The sequence below is a fragment of the Prionailurus viverrinus genome, chromosome A1, assembly GCF_022837055.1.
Source record: "Prionailurus viverrinus isolate Anna chromosome A1, UM_Priviv_1.0, whole genome shotgun sequence".
NCBI lineage: Eukaryota > Metazoa > Chordata > Mammalia > Carnivora > Felidae > Prionailurus > Prionailurus viverrinus.
Window position 1 is genome coordinate 213,651,231 of NC_062561.1, and position 26,790 is coordinate 213,678,020.

Consider the following 26,790-nt stretch of genomic DNA (forward strand, 5'->3'; position numbering starts at 1 on the left):
TCCGCATCCAGTATCACAATAGTGATACTGTCACTATTTTTAATTTTAGCATTCTTTTTGTAAATCAAGTAGGCTTCATGCCCAGAGCAGAGCCTAATGCGGACCCTGAGCTCACAACCCTGAGATGGAGACCTGAGCTCAGATCAAGATTTGGATGCTTAACCGACAGAGCCACCCAGGTGTCCCTTTAATTTTAGCATTCTTTTTTTTTTTAACTGTTTATTTATTTTTGAGACAGAGACAGACAGAGCATGAACGGGGGAGGGTCAGAGAGAGAGAGGGAGACACAGAATCTGAAACAGGCTCCAGGCTCTGAGCTGTCAGCACAGAGCCCGACGCAGGGCTCGAACTCACGGACCGCGAGATCATGACCTGAGCCGAAGTCAGATGCCTAACCGACTGAGCCACCCAGGTGCCCCTAATTTTAGCATTCTTGATAGATATGTAGTGATATCTCCTTGTAGTGCTATCTCATTAAGTTTCATCTCCCCAATAGGTAATGTTGGACATCTTTTCATGTGCTTTTTTGATATCCGTATGTCTTTATCAGTGAAATGTTTGTGTCTTTTGCTCATTAAAAAAAAAAATTAATGTTTTTGAGAGAGAAACAGAGCACAAGTGGGGGGAGGGGCAGAGGCAGAAGAGACACAGAATCCTAAGCAGGCTCCAGGCTCCGAGCTGTCAGCACCGAGCCCGACGCAGGGCTGGAATCCATGAACCATGCATGAAATCATGACCTGAGCCGAAGTTGGATAGTTAACTGACTGAGCGACCCAGGCTCCACTCTTTTGCTCATTTTTAGTCATTCTTTTTTTTTTTTTCAATATATGAAGTTTATTGTCAAATTGGTTTCCATACAACACCCAGTGCTCATCCCAAAAGGTGCCCTCCTCAATACCCATTACCCACCCTCCCCTCCCTCCCACCCCCCCCCCATCAACCCTCAGTTTGTTCTCAGTTTTTAAGAGTCTCTTATGGTTTGGCTCTCTTCCACTCTAACCCCCTTTTTTTTCCTTCCCCTCCTCCATGGGTTTCTGTTAAGTTTCTCAGGATCCACATAAGAGTGAAACCATATGGTATCTGTCTTTCTCTGTATGGCTTATTTCACTTGGCATAACACTCTCCAGTTCCATCCATGTTGCTACAAAGGGCCATATTTCATTCTTTCTCATTGCCACGTAGTACTCCATTGTGTATATAAACCACGATTTCTTTATCCATTCATCAGTTGATGGACATTTAGGCTCTTTCCATAATTTGGCTATTGTTGAGAGTACTTTTGCTCATTTTTAATTTGATTTTTTGGTTACTATAGAGTTTTGAGAATTCCTTATGTATTTTTTTATACCAGTCTTTTGTTGGATATGTGGTTTACAAATATTTTCTTCCAGTCTGCAGCTTGTTTTTTCATCTTCTTCACATAGGCTTTTTAAAAAATGACAGCTTTGTTGAGACATAATTCAAATAAATATAATTCACTTATTTAAATTGTACAATTCAATGGCTTTTAGTATATTCACAGAGTGGTTCTACCATTACCATAGTCAACTTTAGAACATTTTTGTCACCCCTAAGTGAAGCTCAGGGAGCCACAACTCGCAGTCAGCCACGCCATCACTAGGGGTAACAGCCTAAATACACCTACAACCTTCTATAACCATGCTGTTTTTACGTTCAGTACCATTCAATAAATTACATGAGATAGTCAATGCTTTATTATAAAATAGGTTGTGTTAGATGATTTGGCCTTACTGTAGGCTCATTGAAGTATTCTGAGCATGTTTAAGGTAGGCTAGGTTAAGCTATGATGTTCAGTAAGGTGTACTAAATGTATTTTCAACTTAATGATATTTTCAACTTATGATGGGTTCATTGGGACATAACCCCATTGTAAGTCAAGGAAGATCTGTATACAAATTGAATTTTACTACCCTATTTTTGAGAAGAGAAAATTCCAGATTTTCTATCTCTAAAGCTGGGGGGCCCAAAGCAACATCTCAGAGAGGAGTGTATGTGGAAGGAGGTATGACAGAGTCCCCTTCTTGTGTAAACAAGGAGTTAGGTGGAAGATTAGAGAGGAAAAATTGTATGCTTGAAACATAGTCCAACAAAGCAAGCCCATCTACAGAGGACACATCTCGGGTTGACAATATTAAGCCAAAAAGAGCTGCCTAGAAATCTCTTAATAGCCTCAAGAGGGCAGAAGTGGGCAGAGGCATAAAGGTTCAGCCAAAACCAGCTTGTCTTGCAGTGATGGGTGGATTGTAGCTCTAGGACAAGGGGAAAAAATCACGGAGGGTGGGACCAGCCAGGCTGCAGTCAAGAGTCCTGGAAAGTTTCAGGGAAAACTTTTAACTTAACATTATTGCCAAACCTCATTTGTATTGGAAAATGGAATTTCTGGCTAATTAAAATGTTAAAGTTTATTTAGAAAAGTCTTACTTTGACAGCTGTACTTGTTGAAATGTTAATGCCTTAGTAAGCACACTTTAGTGATTGTGAAACAGTGATTGTTGCTGAAGTCTCTTTAGGGACCTAAAGGTCACTCTGGGACTTGTTGATGTGGCCATAGAAAGTGCAGGAGGTTGGGTGGAACGGTGTTCACTTGAACATCCACCATCTACCACGGAGGTTACCTTTTTTTTTACTTCGTTTTTTAATTATGGTAAAATCTATATAAAATAAACTATACCATCCCATTGTTGGGCAACCATCACCACTATCCATCCATCTCCAGAACCATTTTCATCTTTCCAAACTGACACTGTATACCAATCAGACAATAGGTCCTCACACTTTCCCTCCGCTGGGAGCCCTTGGCAACCACCATTCAGTTATCTGTCTGTATGAACTTGACTACTCTAGGTGCCTCCTGTACGGGGCTTCCTGCAGTATTTGTCCTCTGATGACTGCTTATTTCATTTAGCGTAAAGTCCTCAAGTCTCCTTTATGCTGTAGCAGGTGTCAGAATGCTGAATGACATTCCATTGTATGTATACACTGCATTTTGTTTATCTGTTCATTTGTTAATGGACAGGAAGTCATTTTTTAGAATAAATCTAAGTGTCAGAACTATCTGATCTCTCTCCCTTTCCTAAAAACAGCACGGAAAAAAACAATAAGTAAAGTCACTTGCTTCCTAATGCTGCTTCCTTGTCATTGTGCTCTAGTGCATGAGGAACAAAGATGTCTCATAAGGCGAGGACAGGGATGAGGCAGCCAGGCCGGCTAAAGTCATGGCTCTCCCCAATCAGTGAAACTAAATAAATTTAATGGAAAACAAGAGGAATGAGGTTTTGACCTATCACGAATATTATATCTTGAGTTGCAGATAAGATAGAGGAAAACAAAATAACACTTATTATGACTCCAGTATGTGGAGGGTATCATACTTGATGTCCCCCCCCATGTTATAATGTACTCCTTCTATAAAGCAGTTCTGTGAGGTAAACTTGAGACAAATAATTAGGAGACCCTGGATTAATAACCAAGGGTCTTGAGCTCTAAAGAAGTTCTATGCAATAAAAATCTAATGCACATCACATATGTCGTGCTCAATTTTGTAGAAGCCAAGAAGAAAAAAACATAAAAAGAAACAGGCAAAGTTTATTTTAATAATTTTCTGGGGCGCCTGGGTGGCGCAGTCGGTTAAGCGTCCGACTTCCGCCAGGTCACGATCTCGCGGTCCGTGAGTTCGAGCCCCGTGTCGGGCTCTGGGCTGATGGCTCAGAGCCTGGAGCCTGTTTCTGATTCTGTGTCTCCCTCTCTCTCTGCCCCTCCCCCGTTCATGCTCTGTCTCTCTCTGTCCCAGAAGTGAATAAACGTTGAAAAAAAAAATTAAAAAATAATTTTCTTAGCCCACAATATCCAGTATATCATTTCAACATATAATGTTAATTGTTAATGTGATAGTTTACATCTTCTTTCTCTTTCTTTCTTTCTTTCTTTCTCTTTCTTCCTTTCTTTCTTTTTCTTTCTTTCTTTCTCTTTCTTTGTTTCTCTTTCTTTCTTTCTTTCTTTCTCTTTCTTTCTTTTTCTTTCTTTCTCTTTCTTTCTTTCTCTTTCTTTCTTTGTTTCTCTTTCTTTCTTTCTTTCTTTTTATGCTAACTCTTTGAAATCCAGGGTGTGTTTTACATGAACAGCACATTTCAAATGCTCTGGCGCCACATGTGGCTGGTGGCCTATGGATTGTCCTGGGCTTCCCTGGACCATAATGTTCTTTCCAGTGCCCCAGAAGTGTGTTTATCTGGCTAAGTTCAATGTCTTCCTGTTTACCTCATGTGTCTCTAGTTCCTTAACGAAATACTGGCTCCCATTTTCAAAGCTCTTTGCCATCACATGCCTTCATAGAAGAATGGCTGCTAACTTAGAGGAAATAATTCCTTTTTTTTTTCCTCCTTAAGTTTGCATCTTCCCCCACCCTAGTCAATTTTCCTTTCTTTGGAGAACCAGAAAATGAATGAATAGACAAATTGGGTAGATTTATATTTCTCAATAATTACATAGGTTACTGTGTGATTGCTGTTGCTAGAGAGGCATTTTAAATGATTGGGGAGAATAGCTTCTGGTTAGTTAAAAGGGCAAACATTAACAAGAGAATTGGATAAAGAATTCAGAAAAAATGCTGCTATTAAATTATAAATGTGAAGAAAATCAAAGTAAAGCGTCTTCACATTTAAAAAAATTTTTTTAATGTTTATTTTTGACAGAGAGATAGAGCATGAGCGGGAGAGGGGCAGAGAGAGAGGGAGACGCAGAATCCGAAGCAGGCTCCAGGCTCTGAGCTGTCAGCACAGAGTCCAACACAGGGCTGGAACTCACAGACTGCAAGATCATGACCTGAGTTGAAGTCGGACGCTCAACCGACTGAGCCACCCAGGTGCCCCAAGGGTCTTCACATTTTTTAAAGTTTATTTTTCTAAATATAAAAATAACATAGAAAACTATTACAATAAAGTGGATTAAAGAAAAAAAATTACGCCAAATTCCACTTTCTGTCATAGCTTCCAAGAAATTTGAGAGCTGAAATGGGAGTGCATCATTACTTTGTAGTTTCCCTGGTCCCTTCGGAGCAAGAGGGCATCTTCGTTCAGAATAGCATTTCCTTCAGGAAACAAAATTTGCCTGATTTTGATTCGTGATTTGTTGTTAGCACTCTACTTTGGGGACTGGGGGTTGGAAATGAGTAAATATGTTGAGCAAAGTATAGAAGTTGGAATGAATGAATAATGAAATTCAGATTAGGTTCACTAAAATGCGAACACTTTTTTTGTTTTGTTTAATGCTCTATATAACATCCCAGCTCCACAAATAAATATTAAGCAAATGAATCCATATACTCACTCAGCAGACACTTACTGCATATTAGAAGACACCAGGCTCAATGTTGAGTGCTGAGTTACACAGTGACTGAGGCACTGGTCCAGTTCTCCCTTGTAAAGAAAGCCTTCCCCCTCAGGGAGATGCTGTCCACGCCAGCAGGATGACCCACGCAGAAGATAAACACGGAGCTTTGAGCTAAGACAATCCATTTATTTGCTACATTTGAGAATAGATAAAATCCTGCCTTTGGTTCATAACAATAATAATATCATCCTGACCTTTGCTAGAAAAAAAGCAAACTGCAATCTATCTTTTTGGCAGTTGTCACAAGAGTAAAGTGATCCATGATTGCAGCAGATATAATGTCCCCTAAGACTGTAATTTGTTTCTTGTGTCAAGTGTATGTGTCACTGAAGCCTAATAAAAGATGATACATTCAGTGCCTCCAGTGCCTTTAGACTATTCAGGAAACCAGATTCTTTAAAAAAAAATTTTTTTTAACATTTATTTATTTTTGCGACAGAGAGAGACAGAGCATGAACGGGGGAGGGTCAGAGAGAGAGGGAGACACAGAATCGGAAACAGGCTCCAGGCTCTGAGCAGTCAGCACAGAGCCCGACGCAGGGCTTGAACTCACATACCGCGAGATCATGACCTGAGCCAAAGTCGGACGCTTAACCGACTGAGCCACCCAGGCGCCCCTCAGGAAACCAGATTCTTATAACACATTGGGAAACTCCACACCCTATAGCATTTCCTACTTTACAAAAACATTTTTGTAAACTCAATACACTATATTCATAAATATAGTGGGGCTGAATTTCACCATGAAAAAGAACACAAAATATGATAGACAAGAAATCCTTAGCCCCTAAATCCTTAGGGGAAATCCTTCCCCTACAGTATGGGGAACTTTAAAATTCTGGACAAAGAGCTTTAAAAAATCTCTTTTCTTTAAATACAGATAGTAGAGTAGACATGAACATGAACAAAGCTTTCAGAGGTTAGAAGAAGAAGAGGAAGAGGAAGAAGAAGAAGAAGAAGAAGGAGGAGGAGGAGGAGGAGGAGGAGGAGGGGGGACGGGGGAGAAAGATGGGAGTGCAGACAGCAGAGGTTAACCAAATGCTAGAGACAAAGATGATAGTTTCCTGGAGCTCTATACTCTGGATTTTAAGAATCCGTTTGTGAGCAACTGGAGACAAATTTCTGAGCCCATAGGAAGTGGACAGCCAGAAGGAGGCACCTAAGTAAAGCTGAAATTTAGGAAAAAGTGTCATTCTCAGTGAAGGGGTGTATTAGAAATCAAACCAAACCAATCAACCAACAAAAAATATCCCAGAGAAGAACTGTAAAGAAATGCACCTATTTTGGTCTAGTTTCTGGGTAGAGGAGGACCATATATGCTAGGAGAAGAAGAGAAACTTATATGAATAAATATCGTACTTATAATAAACGGGCATAGAAGAAGTTGTATTGGTGTGAAATTAAGCTTTAAGTAGAGTATGTAAACACACCCATTATATATGTATATGTAGAATATACCCATATATATATGTCAGTATGACCATATGTAAATATGGTCTCTTTCACCTTTTTAAAAAATGGTCTCATCAGGGTGGCATTGTTCTTTTGGTGTCGGCTCAAAGATAGGGCAGATGGCTTCTCTGGTCTCTGGAGATAGCTCTCTGATTGGTGTCCTCAAAGGTTTCTTTGATCTTAACTTGCAGCTTGACTACGTGCTGTCTTGCCAAGTTAATATTTATTACTCAGGATATCCATTTTCTGAGGGACTCTGGGGGTACAGAAGAGCTTAGATCTATTTATGCCCTGGAGTCAAGTTGGTGACTTGAAATACCAAGCAATTATGTGTGGACTAGGAGGATAGCAGCAGCAAAAGTAGCTCACTGTTAGGTTTCTTTCTACAGACATGCTCAGCCTTTGATGACTAGGGAGAATACTAATAGTCAACCCAGTAGGTGTCACCAAGAATTTTCTTGCTTCATTTAAAAGCACGTAAGAATTGAGGTTCCCAAGCATGAATAGTGTTTTCTTTCTCTTTCCACGAAACCTTGGCACATTCAGATCTGTAAAGAAGACCATACAGGGGACTCATGGCATTGTTTTCCCCAGGACACGAGTCTGATCGTGCTATTTCTGGAAGCCATTTCTGATCATGCTATTTCTGGAAGCCATTTGGGGTGGTCAGTCATTCCTGCTATTTATACAGTGGAGGTATTAAAAGCGAACCCTCTGTTTATTTACACTCAATCAACTTACCCATCTGAGGAGACGGATCAAATGCTACCACTTGGAGAGGAAAGCAACCCACCCCCTCAGGGTTATGGATAAGAAGAGATAGCACTTACAGACATGGAGAGGGTGGTTAAGTCATCATATCCTTCAGGATTATATGTTTGTGTGTGACAGAAAACCCCAAAGAAGATGTATTTATTTGAGATATTGCTATTGCGTGCAAAGAACTAGTCTAGACAGAAGAGTGAACAAAACAGACAAAACAGCCCTCTTCCATTCTAGTTGAAAAGTAAACTTTTATTTCTCTCTCACATAAGTGAAATTTGGAGATAAAATGTGCAAGGTTGGTGCAGTGCACCATCATCAGGAACTCAGACTCTTTCTGTTGCCTGTCTTCTCTCTTGTTCTATCTTCTGTGATGTCTGGCTTCCACTTTCTTGTCCATCCACACTCAGGGCCAGGAAGGAAGAAGTAGAAAAGAAGTTCCTGGGTCTTCCTTTTAAGTTCTGTAAGGTAGACGTGGTGCTTTCCCTTGGGTCCCACTGGTCAGAATTTAGTTGCAAGGGATGCTGCATTATTGTATTCTAGGAGGGCGTGTGCCCAGCAAAAAATCAAAGAGGAAAAGCAAATATTGGGACAACTGGTGGCCTGACACAGTCATCATGAAGGCAGGCACAAATTGCCTTATGCATGTTCAGTATTTTGTATGATAGTTTTGGGGATTTGATATAAACAACTGGACAGGAACCTAGGCAGATGAGAAAGGGACACTGAGCTGAGAGGGTCTCCACCTTAGGTGGCGCACCACCTTAGAATGGCCTAGATCCATCTGGATAGGACTGATTCATTTTTCCTTCTTGTGACAACAGTTGGCTAGAAGTCCCTGTGAGCATTAAGAAAATCCTGTTAAGCCGTTGGCATCATATTTAATGAACATGTACTATGTTTGTAGCATTTGATAATCTTTCAAAGTACTGCCAGAATAGGTAGACCTGGAGTTTCAGAGTGAGCCTTTTCTTGTAAGGTCTTGCTGAAGCTTAGGATCAGCCCTAGGTAATTGGTAAGATGCCCATACTTGTCCATCACCCATCTCCCCACAGATGAAAGAGCTCCATTCTTCAAGAGGCTCCTCTCCTGCCTCTCCCATTTTCTCAGCCTTTCTACTTAAGTAATAGGTCTTTCTGATCCATCAAGATATAAACCTTCATTAAGACCAAGGAGAACCCTAGGAAGAAAGCATAAGGTACTTGAAGACACAGGTACCCTAGGTTTCCATTCCCACTCTGTAGCTCCTGGAAAAGACATGTTTTTCCCCTTCATTTCCATACAGATCACCTTAGAATGACAGGTCCTTATAATCTGAAAAAGCTTTAGCAGTCATTTAATCTGATTTCCTTCCTGAGCCAGTAATCCTTAAAAGCTGTATTTCCTAAGTGATGTGCCATGGAACACTACGTATTAATGAGAGCTCTGAAAGCAACAAGTCCCAAGGTCAAGAAAGCTTGGGAAACAGTGTACTAAATTCCCTGCTTGTATTACCGTATAGCTAGTTATTTATAAGCTGGTGGATTCTACATTATACATGAAAATGTAACTGTGCAGGAATAAACTCTTTCTGAACACCTTCAGAAATGGAGAGCTCACCACTGAGGATGTAGAGGCTGTGTATAAGAAGCCTTTCACAGTGCCTTGGAGGAAGTGTGGAAGTCCCTCAGTTACTAAGCTAAGGAAAGTGTGTCATTAGAGTTCTATCAGTATTTCAGCTTGCTGGGACTCATTATCCTACTTGGTTGATTACTTAAATTTGGGAGTTTTTTGGTCTTCCTTCTGCCCCTATCTGCCTCTTCCACATTTGTCTTCATTATGAGAAATTCATCAGCACATTTTTGCCAGAAGGTGAGGAAGGGAAAGAAAGTGTGTGGGATTAGATCTCAATTCAGTGGAATTGCTTGTCATCGTGTGTTAGCAATGAACGAAATTGACAATTTAAAGTAAGATAATAATGGATCATATTGTTTTATAAATTCTGATTCTGATATTGGCTCTCAGGAGAGATTTAAAAGCTTCCCTTTTACCTGTACTTGATTTAATTGTGTTATCATTTTGGGAGATTTCTCATCTCAAAAATGATTTCTCATTTTCTCCCACCTTTTTGACACGTACTCAGTGAAGTGAGGGTGTTATCAGCCAGGACCAATCAGCCTGTGGGGAGCATATATAATTTTTCATTTTTTCACATACTGATACTTTGGTCCACAGCCCTAACCCTGGGAAGTACTTGCTTTTGACATCTACTAGTTACTAATACTTAGACTCCTGTTTCTTCACTTGTTTATCTCTAAAGACATATGTCTTCACTTTAACAGTGGCCAGTTTTGAGAAGTCTCTTACCTAAGGACAAAAATAGTTTTGGTTCACAGTGAGTAAGATATACTTCTTTTTAATGAAAATGAGCTCCCTGGCTGGGACATTTCAAATCTACCCAAAGCTGGCCCAGAGAGATGGACACCTTTGGGAGCTCAACTATTGTTGCTAATGGATATGAGCTCCAATACTGATGTTCAGCTCTGTTGGGAAAGGCAGCAGTGTTCTGCCAAGAAGGGGATCTGGTTGCAAATGTGTGATAGCAGAAAAATGCTGAGTTGTGTGGGCAGTGGAAGGTGTGTTTGTTCAACTGAAACAACACCAGGGCTGAAAAGACCCTTAGATATGGTGTCTTCTGGTGGTTTAAAGCTCTGCCATGTGGAGTCCCTCTCTGTACCATCAGCCACATCTGCTTTGGGATTGTTTCTTTTCCTTGCTTTTTGCATAATTTTGGTTTGAAGAAAGGATTTCATTACTAAAATACATTTTTATTTTTTTATTTTTTAAGTAATCTTTCTACACCCAACATGGAGCTTAAACTCACAACCCCAAGATCAAGAGTTGCATGCTCAATGGATTGAGCCAGACAGGTACCCATAAAATACATTTTTAACGTAGGAGTTCAGTTCAATTTCCTCATTACATGGCTGTGGGGTAGGGGTGGTGATGAGAACACCTGCCCAAGGTCATGGGGCTTACAAGTGGCTCAATGCAGAAGTGGTTTTGGCCAAGCTCATCAGGATGAGGAGTGAAACAATTGTCAATGGTGGACCTGAACCAAAGCTTTCTACGTCCTATCAGACTTAAGATATTCCTCTTTTTTCCTGGTGTCATTTCTCTAAGCACCAACTCTGGATCCAAGACATCTTCTCTAAGTAGCATGTGTCTGGATTATACAAGAGAAGTGAGACATTGTCTCCTGAAAGCCAGTTTCAAAAGATCACGTATTACCTATTGAGCTTCTCCCAGACAAATTTCCTTCAAGTGTTGCTTGGGACTCGTAGGGACTTGGAGCTTGGGGCCAGCTGGTGCCTGATCCAGCTTTTCTGCTAAGATGATTGTTTTGAGCTAACCCTTTCTACTCCACACATTGCAGTTTCCAGGCACGGGTTTCCCAGGAACACTACCGCTATCCCCACAGCACCAATCTGAATGAGATTCAGACCGACTCATCTAAAATGCTGGTCTGCTGCTTATTAGCCATATGACTTTGAACAAATTTTATAACTTCTCTGAATCTCATGTTTCTTATTTTAAAATAGCATTAATAAGACTTATCTCATATGGTTATTGAGAACTAACTAGTACATTATCAAATAAAAAAGTGTTTATCACAGACCAGGCTCTTGTTAGGCATTTCATCAGAGGTGGCTGTCCATGTCTGTGTTGTTGCTGAGTCGTTGTGCTTCAGGAACCTCACTCGTGCTGATGGCAGGAAGATGGGCGTCTAGAAGCTATTGGGTGTGGCCTGGAGAAGATTAACTTGAGAGGATCTTCTTGGGGGAAGCTGGGCCTCAAATCTGTCAGTTGGTGCAGTTAACATCCAGTTTCCAGTCAGTGGTAGGTAATCCTTCATGCCAGGGAGAAATCCTCCTTCTCTATGAAAAATCTGTGCATAGGGCAGCAGAAGAGAACTGAGGTGAGGGAAGAGCTGGGTCAGGATAGGAGACAGAGCCTTGAGCAAGTCCTTCAGTGGAAGACATGGCTTTATTGCCCATGCTAGAAGCTCCTGGCATGCTAATAAAACATCCCTTAGAGTCCAAGAAACTTTATAATTTTCTGAGTCTTCCACTCTTTGTGTTCACTTTCCTTGCTCCCTGGGAGAACTTGAGTCTTCTCCATGCAACTTGCTCAAGCTATGGTTCAACCTACCTGCAGATGTCCTGGCGACCCTGAGTCTGACAGATGGGCTCTGCTATCCAAGAGAGCTCTAAATGAGACAGAGCTTTGTGAAGAGCTGCCTAAAGCACTTGGGGTTTGGGGAAGGGAAAAAGAAGTCAGTTATTTGTATTCCCCAGAGATCTCTAGGCCCTCTGTTCTGTTAGTGCACAGGGTGTCCTGTACCCCTCATCAGACAATACAGATACCTGCATTTCCTTGGCTTCTGGTTTGGGAAAGTCAGTCCTGGGTCAGGACTAGATATTGTCCTTCCCAAAACTGCCCACTTGGCTAGATTTCTCCCCTTCAAACAGACACTTCACAGTCTCAGTGTGGAACATTCTTTAATTGACACAAGCCATCCAATAGGCAAAAGTAGACAACTCTTGCAATTCTTCAGTATTTGTGATTCATAAGTTGTTTCTGATCATCTTCAGTTTTTCCTTCACCCATACATCAAACATTTATTGAGTGCCACTGTTTGCCAGGCATGGTATTAGGCACTGGTCATAAAGCGAAAGGAGATGCCCTTCTGGCCCTTTACAAAGCCAGCAAGGCCAGGCTCTGATGCGAGCTTCTCTTCTTGTAGTTGAAATGTGAACTTCAAGAACCTCTGACAACCTTGGAAAATAATTTTACTTAAATTGCTTTACTTTCTGTCAGCTGTTTTTTGAAGAAAAAAAAATCATCCCTGCAATCACTTCTTGGAATTTTCTTGATTTTTCACCAATTTAAACTCTAATGTAGTCCTGTGTAGAGAATGTCACTATAGTTTGGAGGGTATATGTGTGTGGGTGTTGATAATTTTGTATTTTCTTTGGGGGTGGAAAAGGAAAACAATGCGAGGTAAGAGAATTCTTAAATATTCATTTTTATAAGTTTTGTTAAAAGAATTTTGTCAGAAGAAAAACATTGGACAGCCCCTCGAGGAGCAGGAAACTACAGCACTGTGGAAGTTCTCAGTTAGAGGCCTGCCCAAAAGAGAGACCTCTGAACAAAGTCTGTGTGGGGTATGAACGGAATTGTGTCCTCCCAAATTTCCCATGTTGAAGCCCTAATCCCCCACCCCCTACCCGGTGTGACTGTATTCAGACACAGGGCTTTTAGGAGGTTACTAAGGTTAAATGGAGTCATAAGGGTGGGGTCCTAGTTCAACACAATTGGTGGCCTGATAAGAAGAGGGTGAGAAAAAAAATCTGTCCACACGCACACGCTGAGGAAAAACCATGTCAGCAGATAGTGGGAAGGTAGCCATCTGCAAGCCAGAAAGAGAGCTCTCACCAGAGCCTGCCCTTGCCGGCATCCTGATCTTGGACTTCCAGTTTCCGGGACTGGAAGAAGACACATTTCTGTCCTTCAAGCCCTGGTATTTTGTTATGGCATCCTGAGCTGACTATGTGTGTGGGGGGGGGGGGGGAGGGGGGGTGGCAAGGTCAGGAGCCTCCCAGAATTGTTGGCACCTCACCTGCCACTACAGAACTGTCTGGCTTTGTCACCAGGCCTTGAAGAGAAGTGTGTACGGCTGGCTTCTTGTACAGTCTGAAATTCTTGAGCAGAAGCAATTTTTCTGTTAAGTCTGGAATGACTTCATGAGGACAGAGTTGGCCTGGGTGTATACGATCCTCTCCCAGCTTGGTCCCGTCAGGGTCCAGGTGGAATCCCACCACTACCACTTCTGCAAAGCTTCTGGCACTGTTTATGAGCACAGATATCTCTCTCCTTGGGGAATACGTGAAACCTGAAGACATTTTCATTAGCGCAGGATCTGCCCTTTAGCAAGTGCTCAGTGTAGGTCTTGTTGAAAACGTTAAATCGATACACGTCTTTACCAGCCTGCATCTCTCATTTCCACGTTTCTTCCTACATGCCCGTTTACTGAGAACTCACCAGACTATTTGCTGGAAAAATTGAAAATAACTTCATGGGCTTTAAAGGTTATCTTTTTTTCCCCCTTTAAACTCTTTTGCTCAACACTGAGGAGATAAAAGGTGGAGGAGGGGGAGTAAAGGCAGAGACACAAGAAAAGCAAGGACTGGGAGAAGCAGAGAAATCACCTTTATCCTACCAGCGTCTTATGGGTGGCAGCCTCCTGCCAGGTCCTAACCTTAGGTACCTGCGGCCTGAGAGGAGGGGTGTCCATAGCCACAGCCTGGAGCAAGGGGTCCTGCTTTAATGACTGGGCTGCACAATGCACACTTCGTGCCAGCGGAAGCCTCTGCAAGAGGACCCCCACTGAGGGGGTGGGTGATGAGCCTACAGGACCAAGTGAGGAGGGGGCACCAAGGACTACAGGCTTTGTTAGGGCACTGGGTGAAGATGCTTATAGCTGCTTGCCCAGATATGTAAGGTCATGGAGAGCACTGGTCATCCTTGCACCTTGGAGGAGATTCCCCACCCCACATGGCAAGGACAAGAGGGATTGAGAGAAGGAGATCACACCTAACTGGATTGATAGGATTCCTCTACTTGGCCTGGTCTACTAACGCCCCTTCTAGAACACAGATCCCACGTGGACTGGAGTATGGCTTGCTCCTTGGCTTGTACAGAGAGATTTGGAAACATAGTTTGAAATGTTTCCATCCTCAAAAAGAGGGTGACAGACAGGGGGGTAGGTAAGGATGCAGAGTCAGAACCCATTGGTAACATCTCTAGAGGTTTCTTAGGGAAGACATACTTATCCCTGCAAAGTAGGTGGAGAAGGAAAATAGAAACTTGTTCTACCACAGGCAGATGAGAGGTCAACCATCTCCTTGTTCGCAAATCTTCACAAGACTTCCCTTCAAGGCTAACACAATCCTGGCTTATTTTCCAAAAGTGCTATACCTAGTATAGCTTTATTGTTTTCAAGTAAAGCTGACAAGAAGTGAATTTGAAATTATTTGGACCTACAATTATGTCACATTTTTTTGGTGAATATTACTGGATATGTTCTAACTTCACACAGATAGTGAAACTGAGGAACCCAGAAGGGCTACATAGCAAGCCAGGGTAATCAACTCTATCTTTATACCTTCTTTAAGTATATACAGCTTTTGCAGCTTTCATGTTCTCCTGTTGTATGCATGTTTATTCTGCGGGAGACAGTGTGGTGTATATGAAACGTACATGATTTTAGGGCATAGAAAACACTGGATCTTCCAGACTTTATAGACTATGTGACTTCGGGGAAATTATTGAACCAGTCATTTTGAACATTAATTCCCACATTTGCAAAACAAAGATAGAAGCACGTCCCTCAAACCTTCATGAGGATAAACAACTTGGTGTTTTAAAACCCAGGACACTGCCTTGCACATAGTAGGCACTGAAATATTTAGAGGAGGAAGAGAAGAAGAAAAAGTTCTTATTTTTTATTATAACATCTTTTTAATAGTGAGGAGTCTATTTAATGAAATAGGTAATAATTATTTCAGAGAAGTACCTTTGAACCTCTCTATAAGATGCAAGTTTCAGGGGTACCTGGGTGGCTCAATCATTTAAGCATCCAACTTTGGCTGAGGTCATGATCTTGGCAATTTGTGAGTCTTAGCCCCACGTTGGGCTCTCTGCTGTCAGTACAGAGCCCACTTCTGATCCTCTGTCCCTCTCTCTCTGCTTCTCCCTTGCTGATGTCTCTCTTTCTCTCAAAATAAATAAACTTTAAGAAAAAGATGCTAATTCCAGTTATCTTGGTCATAATCATTTAAATTGATCTCTTCTTCCATTTCAGTCATGTATATAAGAACCTTGCATTCCTACAATGTTAAACAGAAGTTAAACTTATGGCCTTGCATCTTGACAAGCAGAAGTGAGTAGTATATGAGAATACATAGAGTTAGCCCACTGTCTTCTCCTTCATGTTTAGACAGTCTTGCCACCTCCCAGACACTAGAGCAACAGCGAGAAAAGTGGGAGAGGAACCACTGGCCCAGCAGAGGTCTGTCTCGGCGTTCCATCAGTAAAGAGCGATGGGTGGAGACACTGGTGGTGGCTGACACGAAGATGATTGAATATCATGGGAGTGACAATGTGGAGTCCTATATCCTCACCATCATGAACATGGTATGTCAGACCCTGGAGTGGGGAGAGGCAGCTGGCGAACAGTGTCATTAGATATGCTCTACCCTCCAAAAATAAGAGATACCTTTTTTGTTCTTTCCATATATCTGTATCTATATCTATCTATACACATCTATCTATCTATCTATCTATCTATCTATCTATCTATCTATAGTATATATGTATATGTATATGTATATGTATATGTATATGTATATGTATATATGTATATGTATATATGTATATGTATATGTATATACATATAGATAGATATAGATATATCAATCTATTCCCTGCCTAAGTGAGGAAGGATGGAAATTCAGGGCTAATTATTCTGTCTCTTAAAAGTGTGTATCCTAGGGAAATTTGGGATTTGTCATATATTTTCTACTGGGTATTGCTCAAGTGACTCAATCCTTTTAGTGTGACTTTATCTCATCAATTTATGTTAGTGCACAGATACGTAAACTGAGGCAAAGAATTAGAACATGCTTTCCTCAAGGTAGTTAGAATTAGAATTGGAATAAAGTTCATGACCCCCCTAATTCCAGACTTCCCTTTTGTATCCTTGGTGTTTCTGCCTTCCCAGAGAGAGTGTTAGAGAGAGTGCTAGTCTTATGGAGACGGGAAAAGGTATTTGACTAATGAACTGATAATACAAGAGAGAAAGACTATGGATCAGGGAAAGGGTCAAAGGGAAGAAAGGCATCAGTCCCTCAAGCACACAGCTAGTCAGTCACCTTGGAAAGGTTGCTGTTAAGTATCATAGTATGGATTGGGCCAGGGGGCATTTCTCACTCTTTGTTGCACTCCCCCCAAAATTCCTAAGCTATAAAATAACATTTATTTCAAGTGCATCACAGTGCTATTCCCCCCCCACACACACACTCTGGTATTTATCTATGCATGTGAGCTAATGGTTTTCCGTTTCTGACTCTAGGTCACAGGGTTGTTCCATAACCCAAGTATTGGCAATGCAATTCACATTGTTGTGGTTCGGCTCATTCTACTTGAAGAAGAAGAGGTAAGGAATAGTTTCTCCACTCTACTGTCCTGCATCCTTACCCTTACCCTCCCTACCTCTTTTTTCAGGAGAGCTCTTGAGAGACGAGAAACGGGACACCAAAGGGCGTTTAGAAGCCCAGTAAGAAAGAAAATAATATTTCTGTATTATTTTCTTGGGAATTTGGTGCTGTCGAGTGGGAGATGGAGAATGTTTCTGAGGTATATGTCATTGGACTCATCGGATGGTCATTTCATCTAGTAACACACAAATCAGGTTTGCAGCAGTGACTAAGAGTGTTCCACAGTGAAAGAGACTAAATCATGAAATGGTTGCATGGTTTCAATAAAAGTTGGGAGCAACATGGAAATGTTGAACCCTTTATACTGTTTATTTACCTCTTGCATAACTAATTCTTGTCCCTCAACTCTGGACTGTCTTGTCTCTCTGCACATTTACCCTTGGAAATGTCATCTATTCTCAGAGATTTACATGTCTTCTACATGCTGAGACTCTCAATTGATACTTCAAACCGAGACCTTTTACTTGAGCTCCAGACTCACATCCAGTTGCCTCCTTGGCATCTCACCCTGGATGGGCCATAGTCCTGGCAAACTTAGTAAGTCCGCAGTGGAATTCTTGATTCCTCTCTGCCCCGATCGTCTCAGTTCTGCCTCCCCCGACCCCATTCTCCAACCCTCTGTGTTACCCATTTGAGTAAATTTTGCTACTGCACCATAGCATAAGCCTAGGAGTCTTGAATCCTGCTTTTCTTCTCTTCTACATTCAACAGCAAGGCCCACAAGGCTACCTTCAAAATACACCTCAAAGTCACCCACTGTTCATCATTTCTACAGTCATTACGTTGCTTTAGGTCTTATTGGTTCTTATTGCAGTGAACTCCCAAGTGGTCTTCCTATTTTAAGACTTGCCCTCCATAATCCATTCTCTATGTAGCAGTTAGAATGATAACCTTAAATGCAAATTTGCGTTGCTCCACTGCACAGAACTGTTAAATAACTTTCTGTTGTTTTTAGAACAAAATAAAAAATTTCTGCCATGTCCTGCAGAGATTTTCATGATCATCATGACTCCATCCACTTGTCTTTCCGTATGTCACTCTCTGCCTTGTTTCCCACCCTTGAACACCCTGGACTTCAGATAGGTTCTGGAACACACAAGGCCCTCTTTAGCCTCATGGCTTGTGTGCTTATGTTACCAAATGCCTGAAATACCCCTTCCTTCGCCGTACTGATGGCTGGAACTTCTTACCTGTCAGACCTCTGTTTACTTGCTGCCTCTCTCCAGAGAAGTCTCAGTAGCCAACCTACTCAACCTTGCTTGGTCTTCTCCATCACAGAATGAAGTTTACTCCTTTATTGATACTGCTCTCTCAATTCATTAATATTCTGTGTCTTTGTCTACTCTTTTCTTGTTTATCTTAGCCACCATCATAATGTGAATCCCTTCTTTATTATTATTAGCTATATCCCAGCACCTAACAAACAAATGAATGAAGTGAAACTTAGTGAGTTAATGAACCAACCAACTTGATGGAATGTCTTTGCAATCTATAGACCTTACCCAGCAGCTGAATATGTGAAGAATGGCATCATTCAACTCTCCCTCAGCAAGAGACCTGAGATCAAAATACTCAAGGCAAGATTTATGGTTTTCTGGCCTCCACAATCAGAAGATTTAAAAAACAATAGTATCTGGAGCCTGGATCCATTTTCCTTTCTCTCTCCGCTACCATCCCCCACTTTCCTAATCACTCAAGCATACTTTGGGTATCTCAGAATATTGATGGATGTATTATTTTCCTTCCTGTGAACATTTTGTTATGAAAATTCATCCAGTGATTAGAAACCAAGCAAAACAAAAGCAATGTATCCTTTCAACTCTAACATGACCTATCTGATTCTATGAGAATGTAACCTTGATTATTATTTACTATTGATTAGGACCCAGACAGTAAAGTTAAGTATTAACTGACAGGGTACAAATGGTTCTTGCCTGGTAGAGATGAGGATAATTTGTGTCCAGCAGAGAAGAGAACTCTGAAAGTTGTGGTTTTATGGGTCTCTGGAACATTAACTGATTTTGTATCTAATTTAGCAATCGTATTCCAGCATACTTTCTTTATAGTTTCACCAACTATAGTGACATCACTTTCCTATATCTGCCTTTGAACTAGCTTGTATGTTAGGGGAAAATCTGTTATAAGATGGCCAACAGGACTGATAAGGGAATTCCAGTCCTTGTCAGAAGACACCCCTTCTGGGATTTCCTTCCTGCCCTGCTTGCCACAGGTGCCAAATTACTACTAATGAGGGATACAGAAGTCACAGACTATAAATTGTCCCCTCTGTTGATGCTCTGGGCTCAGATCTCTGGAGAATGATCTCCTCTGAGCCCACCGGTGTAAAACAAACCTCCTTCCTTCCAAGATCTCCGAGTGCCACTAGGTTCTTCTGCCGGGTGATCCAGACCAGTTTCCATAACATGGACATCTTGTCTATCTTCTTATTAATGAGTTAAATACATTCCTATCATACTTACTATATATTTGTATGAAAATTACATTTTTAACTTTGTAAAAATTATGCTTTGATACTTTGGAAGACAAAATTTCACTATTGTGTAATGGTCTGGCCTATATGCATGCTTAGCTGCAGAATATGTAGAAGTTTAGGGTTTTCAGACAAAAAAAAGAGAGAGAGAAGAAGAAGGTTTTTCTGAATGTGAAAGGGAAAACCTTTCCCCTCAGCAGTGCCACTGGTAGTGCTAGTCAGACCTCAAATTGTGGCTTCCATGGATCAGGCCCTTACAGCTCCACATCTCTCTGTCCCTGGGAAACAATGCCACTTGGAGTCTGTGGAGGTCTCCCGATTGGATGTGGGGTGACCCCATAGTCTGGAGGCCGGAGGTGCAGGCAGTGAAAGAATTCACAAAGCAGAACAAAGGAGATAGAAGTTTATTGAATACACTGCAAGGGAGCAGTGGGCAGGACAGCAAAGGAGAGACTCTGTGCCATAAGACAGCAAAGGAGGGGGGTGGGGGCTATAGTTAAGGGAGAAGGTAAGGAGGTATGGGAACGTATGTAATTTTCCTTTTTTGGTATCTGTGTCCTGGGGTAAGTAACCAATGGGTTACCAATGACCCATTGGTCATCCAGGGCTTATGGATATTTTGAGGTGGGTTGCCTAATGGGCCTGTTTGTATTCAGCTAGGGAATTGGAGGTCGCTGTGGGCCCTTCTACCTTACTCATGGTTTCATTGTTTGAAGTTGGTTACCTAAAAGCAACCCTTACAGAATCCTTTGAAAGAATTTGATTGGCTGCTCTCTGACTCCATCACAATTGCATTATTTTCCTTCTTCCTGTCCTCATTTTGCAAGAGCAGAGACACAAATGATTTGCTACAAAAAAATCCATGGCTTTCTTCCTTTTGCTTGCCAAGTATCTTCCTCATTCAGGCTTTTATAGAATCTCCAAGTAGTACAAGGTTCATAATTTGACAGTAGAATTGCTGGCTCATTGAAGAGTTGCAATGTGGAATTCTCATTTTTGTGATTCCCAGATAGTGGCTCAAGCTATTCTTCAAATCTTTGACTAATGAGCAGCCCCAACCACAACAAACAATGATTCCAGCCTTTCCTGACATCAGGGAAGCAGCCAGAGGCATGTGAGTTATTGGGAGGGGACTCCTCTGAGCAGGAAGACCTGAGTTCTAGTCTTACTGTGCATTCATCCAGTAGGTAACTCTGCAAAGGTGAAGTGACATCACTGTTCCATACCCTGTTTTTCTCCATCTGTGAATCAGAAGAGAGTTGTGGTATATTAGCTGTATGTCAAAAGCTATGTCGGCCTCTAAAGATACAAATACTAATATGAGTCTCATTTTCTGATTCTCAGAGGCTTAGAGTCTAATGCACAAAAGCACAAAATAAGAAATTTTCAAATTGAGATTGCCATGAATATAAGAAAGAGTAAAAGAGCACCCCAGATAGGGGAAGCTAAGCTGGGTTGTAGAGGAGGAGAAGGAGTTAACCAGTGAGGAAGGACATTCCAGGTAGAGGGAACTGCGTGGTTAGTAGCTTGAACACTTAAACTAGCACTTTACATATGAGGACTCATCATTGTGAACACTGATAATGAACCCCGAAATGGGAGCCTCAATAACCTTGCTGTGAAAAAAGCAGGACTGTGCGGGGAACAGGAGAGAGAGAGGAGAGCCAGTCACAACCTGCTCACTTCGATGCAACAGGTTTGTTGCCTGTTTCTGTGCTGACATCATCGCCCTTCCAGGTGTGGAAGCCAGAGATCCAGAGGACAACCATGTCACCTCCTCCCACCCCTCATATCCAGTTCATCATTAGGGGCGGCCAATTTTATCTGATTCTTTCCGTTTCTATCACTTTAATTCAAAAAAACAGTTATCTTTTTCCTGGGCTACAGTTGTGTTTACTTTGGTCGACTTGGATTCCTTTTGATCTCATTTTCTCATTGCCGCCAGGATGATGTCAAAATGGTAATCTGGGGTGCCTGGGTGGCTCAGTCCATTAAGTGTCTGACTCGGGCGCAGGTCATGATCTCACGGTTCATGAGTTTGAGCACTGCTTCAAGCTCTGTGCTGCCAGCTCAGAGCCTGGAACCTGCTTCAGATTCTGTCTCCCTCTCTCTCTGCCCCTCCCCTGCTCATGCTGTCTCTCTCTCAAAAATAAACATTAAGAAAAATGGTAATCCAATCATACCCACTCCCCCCCCCTGCCCCCCCCCTCCCCGCACCCATTCTCCACCCCGCCCCCACCCCTGGTTTAAAGCCATACAGCGCTTTTATGATTCCCTCTCTCATCTCTTACTATGCCCCCTTTACTTTTGGGATAGAGCAATAGTCTTCTCCTCATGGTTCTCCTGCCACTGGTCTTGTTGCCTGGACTGTCTTCCTTCCTGTCTTCACTTAGTTGACACCTTAATCCTTCAGATATCAACTCAAGAGTCAGTTCACTGAGGAAGCCTTCCCTGACCTCCATGCCCAGTAAGATTCTATTATACACTTTCACAATGCTATGTATTTCTTCTTTACAGCGCATATCACAGTTGTAATTTTACATCTGATGGATGCACTTCCCTTCATTAGTATGTAAGACTTAAAGGCGGAGGCTGGGTCCGGTGTTGCTCACCATCTAGCCCTATTGGTACGTAATAGATAAGGGAAAGAGTGAGCACATGAAATCAGCAGTCAGGACAAAGATGAGGGTCAGCCGCTGTTATGACAAGCCTGGTAAGGGATAGAGCCCATAAAAGGGATTTGGATCAAATTCTGTGGGAGCTTCTGGATGGTTTCAAACTAAGAGATGAAATGGAAAGAAAGTCATTAGAGAGATAGTTCTAGGGCTCTATGGAAAGTGATATGAGGTGGAGAATGATGAGGTTTTGGGGTGATAGTGGGTTTCGTGGGGTCTGGAGCTGATGGCCAAGAAAGAATTCTTGAAGACATCTTTGGTGCAAAAACATGCTTTTATTAAAGCCCGGGGACAGGACCCACGGGCAGGAAGAGCTGCCCCAGACCCTGTGGAGAGACTGCTTATATATTTGGGAGTTGGGGGAGGTAAAGTCCAGGGGAAGTTTCCAGTGAGATTTTCGTATGCTAAAGAAGACTCCCAGGATCCTGGAGGCCTAGCTATTGTCAAGCTAAGGTTGTTTTCCCTCTAGCAAAACATTAACATTAAGATAGGAGGGAGTTCCCTGGAGAAAAGTTTTACTCTGCCAGCCTCAAGTATTTGTCAATGGGCTGCAGGTTATAAGGAAATTTAATTTTATCTGCCATTTTCCTCTGCCTTTGTTTCCCACATCAGGGAATACTGAGGCAGGGTCTCTGAGGTAGGCCTCTTCCACAGTAACTTTCTACAACTCTCATCTTTCTTATTCTAATCACATCTGACAGCTAACACCATTTTGGGGCTTCATTTTCTGTGGTAGGTTCAAAAGACACTATGGTTGATGATGTGTAAAGTGCAGTTTTTGTTTGTCATTCACTGCTACCTAAAAACAACTATGGATTTTCATCACGTTTTGAGAATAAACTAGAATGATCTGAGACGGTATTAAATTTGGAGCAACTGGTGGCTTCCTCAAAGACTAGGTGGTCATATTTCAGACCAGTGGAAACTGAAGTGCTCAAAAAAATATGCTGGAAGGACATATCAGGCATACTGAGACATTGTGGGGCATGAAATCATAGTAGCTTCAGATATGAGCCCATGTGCTTTCATTCCTATTCTGCTTTCCTGTAGCCCTGAACCAAGCTCTCATTGTCATTTTATGACCCTAATCCTATGCTTTGAACTTTTTATTCTCCCTTAAGGACTTGGACACAGACCTGGCCTCAAGCCCTTTCCACTTTAGACCAATTCATTGGATGGCCTCCCTGTTCCCCTTTTGGGCCAAGGGTTAGGGATAGGATTAGTCCCCTCCCTCCAACACTTGTGAGCAGTTGACATCAAGGAGAGAATCAGATTTCTCATTAGTCCCTCCCCTTTCCAGCTGTATGATCTTTGGTAGGTTATTTGACACGTCTGTGCCTCCATTTCTTCATTCTGTAAAATGGGGATAATAATATCTACTTCCTAGGATTGCTGTGAGAATCAGACATGTTAATTCCTGCATGAGTTAGCATAGCATCTGGCTTGTAGAAACCACTCAGTAAATGTTACTGTTGGTGTGATTCTTCTTCCTGTCATCATCATCACGTAGGCCCAACCACAACCCTGTATGTTGCTGTTATGCTCATTTCACAGATGAGGAAACCATGCAGAGTTGTTGAAGGAAAATAGAAAATCTGAAGGACAAGATTAGGGTCATAAGCTGGGACTCCTTTTAAGAACAGGATGATAGAGAAAAAAGAGGGATGAGAGTGAGCTGGGATGAGGCCAGATGGGTCGCAGTCACTGTGCCATCGGGGGTGGAGCCTGAGGGTGTCAGGCTGGCTTAAAAGAGCGGTGGGAGGGCTGACAGACAGGAAGACGGTGACTGTTTTCACAGAGAATGAATTTCCCTCTTGGTCTCCAAGTGATTTAATGTTGGGCCTAGAGTTAGAGACCTGTTAGCTTTGGGAATTCAGGCTGGTGATTTCCCCTGTCCCCAGGGGGATTTCTAGGTCTGTATGACGCTATATAATCACAGCTCTTTTGGGATAAATGTCAAAAATATTGGCAAAGAACTTATACACTCATCACTTCTTTTTTAATCAAGACTTTTTGTCTGATAGGTGAATTATTCCTTAGTTTTCATGTAAAACTTTGTACTATTTTCTTTTCTCTGTCCAGTATCTTTTTTCTTAGGAACCTAAGCCTGGCTGGCAGAACATAATCCAGGTTGTGCTTTGAATCACAAGCTGTTACTAGGAATTCCAAGGAAATCCATACAAGATTTTTTTTTTCATTATACAGAGAGCTTACCAAGAGAGAACAATTTATAGCAAAAGCCACATTTTGCAGGTTCATTTCCTGCCTCCCACTTGGGGCTGTTTCTGTGAGCTGTTGCAGATTTCCTTGAGGTCTTCTCCCTGATGGGGTTGAGTACTCAAATGAGTAGGAAAGAGGAAGTTGGACCCATTTGAGAAACTACGGTGAGAAGAAAAAACAGTGAAAGAACAAAAAGGGAAATATATTTTTGTTTACAGAGGAAACTAGGGGTAAAATTAGCATGGATGGGGGTCTGTGTTGACAAGCTCACATAATTACAAGGATGCTTTATGGAACATGCTCAAGTCTCCCCATATTCAGTGAGCCAGTATGACCTCCCCAAAATTCTTGGGCATGCTTGGTGCTCATGGTTTTGAGGCATAGTTAATTATGCTTCTTGGGGCTCCTGTGATCAAGTGCATTCAAGAAACTAAATGCAACAAGTGTTTCCTTGTCTAATGAGACTTGGAGAGTAAGTCTTATGAGACTTGGAGAGTAAGAGGCTGAGGGAGTGCAGAAAAGTTGTGCTCACTTAAAACCTCCTGGAAGAGTCATGACATTTAGTAGAAAAGTCGTAAGGGATCCTGATGACACCGTTACTGAACTTGTGTTAAATATCACATATTGTAGATGGAAGTTCTACACAGGGACAAGGTACTAGCTTGCAATGATCCACAAATGATCAGCAAATGATCAGCAACTTAGTTAATTATGCACTTGCTTTGTCTGTAAAAAAAAAATAGCAAAAGTAGTAGGGAGAAAGCAAGCAGAGTTTTGGGGGAAGACTTTAGTTCCTAACATTTTATTTTCTCATCGGTGACTAACCCTCAGGTTATTCCAGAATCACTTTGTAGGAATGTTGGGATGTGAGAACACATTGTTGACATCTACTTTTCAGCTCCTTTTCCTCTCCTCCACTCCCTCTGCCAGTAGTCCCACAGCTAGCAAATCTCAACAACCACGCTGACCCATGTGTGTAGATGGTTCAACCTCAACATAGTTCTCATGACTCCATAGTCACCTTTTGTCCATTCTCCTCATTTTTGTCGAGAACTGTGAAGGGTCTTAGATTTTATTCTCCTTGCGAGCTCACTAGTTATCCTGCCATGCTTTCCTGGATGCGATGCTGGGAGAAGACGTGAGACTTCTGGGTCAGAGATAGAGGAATTTATTACTCACAGCACGGCATGAGGCAGGAGCTTCATGTTTGCAGCTGCCCCTCGTTGTCCCTTCAAGGGGGTGAAAGGGGCAGCCTGGGTGGATGCTGTGCACACAGTGGGTTTTATCACAGTCCTTTAAAGGAGGTTGTGAGCAAACCTGTCAGCTTGTGCCCCAGAGGGAGTCATTATCCTTTTTATTCTAGACAGCAAATAAATCTCTCCTCTTCCCTGGAGGGGGACATTCTCTCTGTACTCTAGCCTATTTCCACACAACATCCTTGGGGAGATATAAAAGCTGTCCATGCTTTTGCTCACATGATGTGAAGAAACATGAACGATCCATGTAGAACTGCCTCCCAGCAGTTCCTACCTCAAGGCACCAAAATTATTATTACAGATGGTTTTTGCTCTATTCTTACACTTCTGACCCCTTACGTTTTGCTTCTCTAATCCACAGGAGATCTTTCCTCTTTCCTGACCCACCACAAAACCTCTTACCCATGTGAGCTTCACTTTTGTCTGGCTCAGTGGATGTATTCTTCACCTTTTCTCCATTCCTTGGGGGGTGGTGCACAGCCTCAGTTTAGTCTGTACACCTGCCATGTGCCAGGCTATGTGCAGTGCCTAAGATAAGTAGGGGAATACGCCTCAGACCTTATTCTGAAAAAGCTAAAGAGGAAAACAGGCACACAATTTGATCATTTTAACCTAGGGCAGCAAGTGCTGTGAGCCAGGTATGTGCAAGATAAACTGGCAGGACCCTAATCCAGAGTGAGGTCAGGGAAGGCTTCCTGGAAATGCTCAAATTGAGTCTTAAAGAATGAATGAATGTTAAATAGGTTGAAGGGGTAAGAAAGGAGAGAAGGGCATTCTAGGTAGAGGAAAAGCTTGAAAACAGCAAGGTAAATAGACCATGGTGTGTGGCATTTGGTGGGGGTGGGGGGAAGGGGGGTTGGAGGTAATATCAGTAGTCTGAATGTTGCCAGAGCATAAAATGTGAGGTTGCATTCAGGTGAAGGGAGAACTTCCTAGAGGTCAGGCTTTGAAGAGTCTTGAGCCATGGGTCATGATATGGGCAGACTCTGGTTTTGACTCGATCATCCTGGCAACAACAGAGGATGGATTTAAGAACGAAGAAGAAAGAGGGAGAACAGTTCAGAAATGATGCAAACAGAAACTCAGGCATGAAATGATCAGAGTTTCAGCTAGGGCAGTTGGGAATAAAAATGGAGGGGAGGTAGATTTAACAGCACCTGAGGACAGATGGGGAAGCAGGATATGGAGGGAGAGGAGACCAACAGGTG

General features: G+C 42.1%; 1 protein-coding gene across 1 annotated transcript in view; it reads left to right on the forward strand.

Annotated features, from left to right (window-relative positions):
- ADAMTS12 (ADAM metallopeptidase with thrombospondin type 1 motif 12) overlaps window positions 1–26,790 on the forward strand; it is a 348,871-nt gene that overhangs the window by 185,308 nt on the left and 136,773 nt on the right. The window contains exons 4-5 of the mRNA XM_047864323.1: window positions 15,662–15,858; window positions 16,796–16,879. Of these exons, the coding sequence (XP_047720279.1) occupies window positions 15,662–15,858; window positions 16,796–16,879 (281 nt within the window). The remainder of the gene's footprint in view (window positions 1–15,661; window positions 15,859–16,795; window positions 16,880–26,790) is intronic.